We start from the raw sequence: 8,959 nt of genomic DNA on the forward strand, positions 1-8,959 counted from the left end.
AGTGTAATCGGCAGACACTGAAACTAGAAAGCTCGAATTTGATTCGCTGCGCGACCGTTTAGGCGGAAGCCTGCCTTTATGATTTTTCATTGCCAATGACGAATTCTACGACTCTACAAAGCTCGATTGACGGAAAAAAATTATTTGTAAGGTTACCTTTGTACGATATTTTTATTTAAATTTATTTATAATTTTACAATTTTCATCCAGATGTGATTTTCAACACTAACATTTAAGTTTGAAATCGGAGTCGCAGTTGAAGGGTATATTTTAAATGTCAATAAAAGTAAGTAATTTTTAAATTCATTCAAACGTTTTAACAATTCAATTTTTAAAAATTAATTATTGTACCCGATTGATCAGTAATTACGGTAATTACTACTAATTTTAAGAACTGTTTTTCGATTTTTTAGTTATAAACAATATTTCGTTTGTTGTGATATTGTTGAAATTGTGAAACAAAACAATAAAAATCAACGAATTTGTTGTTATTATTGATTGTGATTAATTTTATTTTTAGTTTTAGGGTGACAAATTGACAAAACAGAAAGTATTTTATTTTTGATTTAAGATTGTAAAAAGAAAAAAGATTCCAAAGAATACAAAATAATAATAAAAAGTTGAAATGTTTATACAATAAACAAAAAATGACGAAACATTGTGATATTTGTAATATCGATTTACTTGATGAATACGCATACAAAGGACACTTGTCTGGAAAAAGACATTTAAAAAATGTTCAACAAATTGATGTCACATCGCGATCAGTTTATATTTATTGGGGACATAATCAATTTGTTGTTGAGGATTTTTTAACTTACCTTTCGAGTTTCGATAAAGTTGTGGATCACAAATTTGGACCTCATCTCGACTATGGTATCTTTCAATTTAAAGAAACGTAAGTTTTGAAAGAATTAAAATATATCTTTTAAAAAAATAACTACATACTATAAAAAATCATAATTTATTTATATACAGCAAAACGGTGGAGAAATTATTAAACACAAGATTATTGTACAATGGAACCAAGTTAGAAGTGAGACCGAGGACAATTACAAAAAATAGTAAGTAAACTACAAAGATGATGTTGATATTTAAGTTTAGAGGTGATTTGAGTGTTTATTTCTTCCAGCTATCACGAGGAATGAGGAGAAAAATGAAAACGACGAAGAAACAAAGAGCGAAATTGATTTTACAAATTTGAAGCCTATTTTTGAGAGAAAGACAAGTTTTGACGATCAATTGGCTTCGTTTTTAAAGCAAGTCGCCCTAAGTGACTCCGAAATTGAGGGAATGTACGATCAAGTGTGCTTTCATTTAAATCGACTATTTCGACAAGCATTTCCCAAGTGCAGGACTTATCGATTTGGTTCAACGGTGACCGGATTGTGCTTTAAAAATTGCGATCTCGACATTTACATGAACATAGGTATCAAAAAAATTATTTACAAACAAAATTAAACTGCAGGGTTGCCAAGCTTTTGCCCTTTTCAAATTTCCTGACTTTTCCATGTTTTCCAGGTTTTTAAAACGAAAATTATTCGAAAACATCAATAACTTCATTTTTAAATTTAAATATTTAATCATTTTTTTTATACAAATTAAAATATTCAAAAATTTGAAATTCAATTAATCCACGTTGCGTGGCAACCCTGAAACTAGATTATTAATAGTTAATTAAATTTTATTTATTATATTTATTTTATTACTAGGTGAACAAATTAGCAACGACGAAAACGAAAAGACTCCCGGAATTTTGACTTTCCGAAGAGTATTTTCCGACGCAAAGAAACTTTTGTTTCGAAAGAGTCACTTTTATAGTAAAGTAATACCAATTCCCCGAGCGAAAACGCCAATTATCAAATTTTTTAACATACCAACAAAAACATCGTGTGATTTATCATTTAGAAATAGTTTGGGCGTTCACAACAGTCTTTTAATAAAACACTATTTAAAATTTGATCCCCGCCTCAAACCGTTGATGATGCTCATTAAATATTGGGCGAGAGACTGTGAAATTTCAACGGAGACTTTGAGTGGAAGAATTACTAATTATGCTCTAGTTTTGTTATTTATTTTTTATCTCGAACAACCGAATGTTAATTTGGTTCCTCCTATAATGAAATTAAAGGATTCGTGCAAAGCAGAAATTATTGACGGATGGCAAGTGAATTTCAGTAAAAAAATCCAGCATCAGGCGGATAACAAAAAATCAATTCCTGAATTACTTCACGGATTTTTCGAATTTTACGCCAATTTTGATTTTAAGGAATTTGTCATTTGTCCGATTGATGGTTGCGCACATGCGAAGGAGTCTTTTGATAATATCGATAGTCTACCAAAATGCATGGACAGGTAATTAAAAATTTTTAAATTTAAACACTAATTTAAACTAATTGTTTAATTTAATTTTTAAACAACTATTTAAAATTTACAGTTACAAGGAGTACGTAAAAAATACCGAGAATGCATACACCTTTAATATTCAAAAACCATTGTGCATTCAGGATCCAAATGAACTTAATCACAATTGTACCGGCAATGTCACACCTTTCCTCCTCGAAGTTTTTCAAAGGCACGCCTCAACATCCGCCGAAGTCTGTGACAAGTCATTAAAAAATAATGATTCTTCTCAATTGCTATTGAATCTCTTCCTAACAAAACCCGAAATCACGAAACCAAATACAAAGAAAATTGTCATTCCAATAAGTATTCAGAATTTTCTCCATATCGAAACATCAGATAATGACAATGGCAATGACAATGATAATGATAATGATAATTCAACGAAAACGATAAAAGATGGAAAATTCCCAAAAGAAAATTTATTCGACATTGTCTTGGATATTGTAAGAAATATCTTTGTTAAAGTTTATAAAATGAAAGTCGAACTTTTAGCTATTGATCGTGAGCAAAAACAACAAAAAATTGAAATTGATTCCGATGTCCATACAAAGGATAGTGAGAGAATTGTCCTCGAATGCACAGGCGATCAATGCTTTTGGAAATTGAGGAAAATTAAGTCTCTCGTACTCGATCCAAGTTACAGTGTACTTGAAAAAGAAGTGATAATTACGAATAAAATGATAGAAAATAAACAGAATAGCAATGAAAATGCACACGTTAATTTATTGTGCGTCTTTGAAAAATGTCAAAATCCACTGAACGTTAAATTAATATTGAGCAGTAAAACCGGTGGTAAAGCTTATAAGGATTTTTCAAGTTTTCTCAGGGGGAAAATTCCCAGTATTGTTGAAAGAACACTGTCACATATGGTACAATATAAAAAAAGTTCAATAACATTCGAAAGAATTGACGACTCAAATAAAGAGTAAAAAAAATATCCAACACGGTAAATACCGAAAAAATTAAGTTTCAGAATAAAACTCGAATAGATCTGAAAAGCATTGTAAAATATAGTATAAAAATACACTTTTTTAGTTACTTTTAAAATGTTTTGTTTAGAATTGACAGTATATTTTTTTAACAGTTTTGACACACAAACTTAAGAAAGTTTAATTTAGTTTAAAACATTTGACATATTTTAAATTTTGTTTTAATAATACTTTTCGCATTTGTAAAGAAGATAAGATCACACGAATTGTATTCTCTTTTCAATAAAACGACTGCAATTATTTCTTGCATAAATTGATTCTACATTTCTACAATTCTAATTTAGATAATTTAATTATAGTCATTTATTAAATTAAAGTTTATATTTTCTATACCAATGAGTATTAAAAGAAAATTGGATATTAACATTACTATCGATAATTAATAACGAAAAAAATTAATACTAGGAGAAAATGTAAATTCAACTTGAAAAAATGATTAAATTTAAACTAAATTTGTAAAAATCAAATGCTTATGACATTTATTTACTTTATTGTTAAAGGCATTTAAGCATAATCTATTTTCTTAACTATATGGATTGTATCATAATTACAGGAATTACTTGTGAATTTATCAGACGATTTTTGTATATAGGATGAGAATATTTACAACAGATTATTAGCATATTTATGCAGTCATAGGCGGCATAAGTTCCATTCCTTTGCACTCGAGGGCAATTTTAATCCCTAGTGCAAATAGACCAATACTCTTTACTAAACACCTGAAAAACAAAATAAAACTAATGATATAAGAAGAGTAAAATGAAAATAAAGCTTTGAGGAAGCAATATATAGTAAATAAATATTAAATAACGAAACTATTGTGGTAAATAAGTCTATAACTGTAAAAATTCTTTTATGAATGAAAAATTGAACTTTCCTTCTTTTTGAGAAGGAAACTGATTCTTGAATAATCATTAACAAAGATTCGGAATACTTTATTTTGAATTTTAATTGACAAATTTAATTTTTTTTAATTAAAAAAAAATACGAAAAATACTTTCTGCATTTAGGTTAGGATTGAAAAGCAATAGCATTATTTTGATAGCTTACCATTTAAAGGGATCTTCGTATATATTTACAATTATCTTTCGTACGCTAGCCATGTTTTTTTTAATTAAACATAAAGCTTAATTTAATTTTCTTAAGATATTTTAGGCCAAATTTATTTTAATAATTTTAAAAACTCTTCACGAGGTATTAAGTCACTATCAAACAGGGCTGTGAAGCTCTGTTAGACTCTTTTACACGACGTATTTTACACCACAAAAGTTGCGTACATTATCGTTAAAGTAGAGTTCTACTTTATCCCGGTCATCTAACGGTAATTTTGCGAACCTCAATTTAAAGTTTCAATTCAAAACCGCCGAAAAAAGCGGTTAGAGATTTTGTTGCGAGTAATGGCTGCGAACGCTGTGACAGTTATGTAGAAATTTCATTTTTCTCTCCAAGTTATGTGTATTATCAAATTTTTCGAAAGAAAATAATGAGTGTATTTTGAAAAAAGAAGAAAAGTGAATAAAGTAATGTGTGCTTTGTGGACGTTTATGAACAAGTGTAAACAAGAGTGCTTCTTTGACAGTGTTGTAGCAAAGTGTAAACCAGTGTAAAGAGTGTAAACAAACATAAGCTTTATTTCCTCCTATAGAAATTCTTTTGTTTATTACAAAATTCTATTAATTGCATTTATACATTTAATTTAATATTTAAACATGACATCTAATCTGTCAGTATTAGCTACTTACGATGAACTTGTTCGATGTACGAACGTTCTTGTCAATGGATCCTGTGAAGGAGGTTAGTTTCGGAAAAGTTTCTATATATTTTTTTGAATTTAATTTCAAATTGACTTTTTTTTATAAATAAATTAAACCAGGGGCACCAGAAGTATGAATCTTATAAATTTTATAAATTATACTTTTGAAAGTAAATAAAACTTGTTGAAAAGATAAAATTTGCAGTAATTGTGTAATTTAAGTGTATTAAATTGTTTAAAATTTACGTTTGCAGAGTTTTTACAATTCGCGATAAATCAAGAAGAATTGAGGCAAAAATGGCTGCAGTCAGTTCAAGAATGTCAGAGGCTTCATTCAGTTCTGGATAAGGCTCATCATGAAACTGCAGATCTCGACAGGAAGTTGAGTCATGCGAGGAGATTACTTGATGAAGAGAAGCGAAAACGAAGAACTGCAGAGGAGCAACGAAATTCTCTGGTAATAATTTATATTCTTTTTCTATTGGCGGATAATATTTTAATTTTTATTCCATTAATAATTGAACCGAAAATCTTCATTTCTTTACAGGAACGTCAAATGGCAATGGCACGTGACTTTTTATTCAACGACGGTGGACGAAATTTGAATGATGAGACTAGAGAAAAACTCCAGTTTTTAAATAACACCACATTGAATGGTCGTCACAGTACTGTCAATCTAAAGGATCATTATCAAACTGATAAGTAAGTTCGTAATTTTCATTAAAGCTGAATAATTTATTTTGAAATTAAATTCTCCTATATTTTGGAATTATTTACTTCTCGAAAGATGTTAAGAAAAGAAAACCCTTTTTTCCCACAGATTAAAAACGATAACAGAGCTGGACTCTACTGGCACATTGTTGAGCGATTTGAGTTGTTTTTCAAAATCGGAAGACGATTTGGATACGAGTATTATTCTACAGCAAAGTAAAAAGAAACGCGAGTGGAAGGAACATCGTCCGAGTGGTGAATATTCTGGAAAGAAAAGGAGAAGTGTCATTAAATCCACGGATTTAAATAGTTCGGATCGAATTATTGCTACAACTACTGTTACAGTGCCGAAAGATGGTAATATCACGGCATCATCGATTATTGAAACAGTTCCCGCCGATGAAAATAACGATCCACAAACTCCTGTACAATCGTCGCGTAAACGACGCAAGAGTGAAGAGTCAAGAAGATCAAAGAATGCTCGAACAGACGCCACTGATACTCCAATTGTGGTATGAAAATTAGATTTTTTGCTCCCTCATTGAAAAAATTTTGTATTTTAAAAGCGAATATATCTATTTTGGATTGCTTAAAAAATTAAAAATTTTTTTAATCTAATTTCAATTTTCTGAAAATTAGTGTAGAATTTTAATTTTAATGTTAAATTTTACTCTAAGAAAAATTAATTATAGATAATTATTAATTATCCATTATCAGGGTGGCCACATGTCAGTAAAAGTCAGTAAAGTCAGGGAACTGACAGGAAAAAAATATAGTTGTAATTTTTACAAATTAATAAATTTCAGAAGTCGAAATTTTTTAAATTTTATTTCCCGTAAAAAAAGAAATAGGAAGTATTTAAATATTTATTTAGCATTAAATTATTCGAGTTTTGATTAATTGAATTTAGAAATCTGTGAAGAATCTGGGAAATACAAAATAAAATTTTTCGTGACAACACTGAATCAAATAAACGACTTTTTTTTTCTATTTTTAATCGACTAATGCGACTTTTTTGGTTTGTTAAAGTCGATCCGAGGCCTGATTATGAATAATTTTGTACTATAAAAAACAATGCCATGGTTTTACATTTAAATCATTTTTTTGAATAGCCTACGGCACCACGAGCGGATGCTTTAACTTCAGAGTCAGAATCAGAAACTGTTTTCAAACCGAGTCCTAATATTGGTGGATATACTCTGAATACAAAGACAGCGCGAGGTCACAATTTCAGCGCGAAAACCGTCATAAAACCGGAAGCTTGTTTGTCATGTGGTAAAAGGTAATTTCTTCTTTATGAATTCAAAAGTTTGTCTAATTTTTACTATTTTATTAACATATAAAATCTGTGATTAGAATACGCTTCGGAAAAGTGGCACTAAAGTGTAGAGATTGTCGTGCGACGACTCACGTCGAATGCAAGGATTTACTACCTCTCCCGTGTGTTCCAGCCGGAAATACACCCACATTACGTGGTGCATCGGTAAGACAATAAAACAATTAATTTTCATGTTTAATTCTCTTAAAATAAATTAAATTTAATTCTAATTTTGTCTAAAAATGATTTACACCAAATTTCAGGGTACAATCGCAGATTATACTCCCATGACTCCGCCAATGGTACCCTCTATCCTCGTGCATTGCATCAATGAAGTGGAATTGAGAGGAATGAACGAACAAGGTTTATATAGAGTTAATGGCGGAGCGAATGATGTGAAAATATTAAAAGAAAAATTCCTCAAAGGAAAAGGAGCCCCGAATCTTTCTGAAGTTGACGTAGCCACTATTTGTTCAACTCTCAAAGATTTTCTCAGGTTGATTTTAATCCACTTTTGAAAAAAAAAACTATAAAAACTATCCCTGAAAATCAGGGAGAAACAAAATTGAAAACCCTAATTCTAATTTATTCTTTTGCAGAACATTACGAGAACCTCTAATAACGGTGGGTTTAAGGGACGATTTTATACGAGCGACAACAATTCCCGATAAACAGGATGCTGACGCGGCACTTTATCAAGCGATTTCAGAACTTCCGCAACCAAATCGTGATTCTCTTGCATTTTTAATTTTACATTTGCAAAGGGTATCAAGTAGCACCGAATGCAAAATGCCGATAAGCAATCTCGCAAAGATATTTGGACCGACTTTAATTGGCTACAGTTGCAAGGAACAAACTGCAACTGCAATGCTTAATGAAACAAAAACACAAGCTACTGTGAGTTGATAAAATTATAGAAAATGATAATTAGGAATTTCATATTTAAAGATTAAGTGTATAATAATTAAAATTATTTTTAATAATGATGATTCTATCACTCAGTCGTCAAATAATATTTGTTAATATTTCGAAGCTTTAATAATAAAAATTTCTTTATAGATCGTCGAAGGCCTTTTGAAAATACCATCGGATTATTGGGCTAATTTCGTCAATTCGGACTGTTTGAGTAAAGTCGGAACACCGAAAGTGGCAACATTGAGACATACACCATCCACGGAGTCACTTTTAAAACGCACAGCATCTCGTGGATTTTTTCACACGCCATTAGGAAGCAGGTTTGTTTATTTAATCGAGAAAAAATAATATTTTATTTCATTTCATTTGAATGTATTTATTTTTCTCTTTTTCAGTCGAACATTTTTAAGGAAAAATAAGAAATACTTCGCCACACCGCCGTCAAAAACGAGCTCTAAATATTAATAAGGTAATACTCACGAGCGCATTTAATACGCAAAGCTTTATTTTTTCACTCGTACTTAAATAATGTCCTAATTTTTTTTTTAATTTCAAAATAGGAAACTACTACAAATTCACTACTTTTTAAATTTTATTTTTACAATTTTAACTGCTAAAAGTATTTTTTTTTCTAAAGTATTTTTTGTGTGTAAAAATATCAATAAGATTAAAAATTTAGAATACAATTTAATCGATTAATTATTTAATTTCGACACTTAATCAAAATAGAATTGAAATTTAATTAGCAATTAATTATAATTGTGTCAAGTGCACAAAATACATAAATTGAAATTAAATAGGAAATTAATTTTAAAATAACGTAAATTTTTACAGTTAGGATTAATTTAATTATTAAACATCATAAAT

The 8,959-nt window shown here is 29.6% G+C and overlaps 2 protein-coding genes and 1 long non-coding RNA gene across 3 annotated transcripts; 2 read left to right on the top strand and 1 right to left on the bottom strand.

The window, feature by feature from the left end:
- The first annotated feature begins 77 nt into the window (after nt 1–77).
- Nucleotides 78–3,648, top strand: LOC122508169 (speckle targeted PIP5K1A-regulated poly(A) polymerase-like). The gene is made up of 6 exons (XM_043621323.1): nt 78–286; nt 521–898; nt 979–1,064; nt 1,133–1,429; nt 1,713–2,355; nt 2,438–3,648. The coding sequence occupies exons 2-6, from the start codon at nt 648–650 to the stop codon at nt 3,333–3,335; spliced, it is 2,175 nt and encodes a 724-aa protein (XP_043477258.1). The 5' UTR covers nt 78–286; nt 521–647; the 3' UTR covers nt 3,336–3,648.
- A 199-nt stretch (nt 3,649–3,847) lies between these two features.
- LOC122508171 lies at nt 3,848–4,654 on the bottom strand. Its single transcript, XR_006302202.1, has 2 exons — nt 4,446–4,654; nt 3,848–4,114 (listed from the first exon to the last, which is right to left on the bottom strand). It is a non-coding gene; the product is annotated as an uncharacterized LOC122508171 (long non-coding RNA).
- Nucleotides 4,655–4,792: 138 nt separating this feature from the next.
- LOC122508170 (rac GTPase-activating protein 1-like) lies at nt 4,793–8,735 on the top strand. Its single transcript, XM_043621324.1, has 10 exons — nt 4,793–5,189; nt 5,403–5,605; nt 5,696–5,850; nt 5,969–6,371; nt 6,972–7,141; nt 7,216–7,342; nt 7,441–7,673; nt 7,777–8,074; nt 8,237–8,412; nt 8,488–8,735. The coding sequence occupies exons 1-10, from the start codon at nt 5,105–5,107 to the stop codon at nt 8,555–8,557; spliced, it is 1,920 nt and encodes a 639-aa protein (XP_043477259.1). The 5' UTR covers nt 4,793–5,104; the 3' UTR covers nt 8,558–8,735.
- Nucleotides 8,736–8,959: the final 224 nt, after the last annotated feature.

This window comes from Leptopilina heterotoma, unplaced genomic scaffold (assembly GCF_015476425.1).
Source record: "Leptopilina heterotoma isolate Lh14 unplaced genomic scaffold, ASM1547642v1 Lhet_53, whole genome shotgun sequence".
In the NCBI taxonomy this organism is placed as follows: Eukaryota; Metazoa; Arthropoda; class Insecta; order Hymenoptera; family Figitidae; genus Leptopilina; species Leptopilina heterotoma.

Coding starts and splice junctions, on each gene's coding strand:
- LOC122508169 (XM_043621323.1), top strand. CDS start 648: ATGACGAAACATTGTGATATTTGTAATATCGATTTACTTGATGAATAC. Junction 899..978: donor ATCTTTCAATTTAAAGAAAC/GTAAGTTTTGAA, acceptor ATTTATATACAG/CAAAACGGTGGAGAAATTAT. Junction 1,430..1,712: donor CGACATTTACATGAACATAG/GTATCAAAAAAA, acceptor TTTTATTACTAG/GTGAACAAATTAGCAACGAC.
- LOC122508170 (XM_043621324.1), top strand. CDS start 5,105: ATGACATCTAATCTGTCAGTATTAGCTACTTACGATGAACTTGTTCGA. Junction 7,142..7,215: donor TGTTTGTCATGTGGTAAAAG/GTAATTTCTTCT, acceptor ATCTGTGATTAG/AATACGCTTCGGAAAAGTGG. Junction 8,413..8,487: donor CACACGCCATTAGGAAGCAG/GTTTGTTTATTT, acceptor TCTCTTTTTCAG/TCGAACATTTTTAAGGAAAA.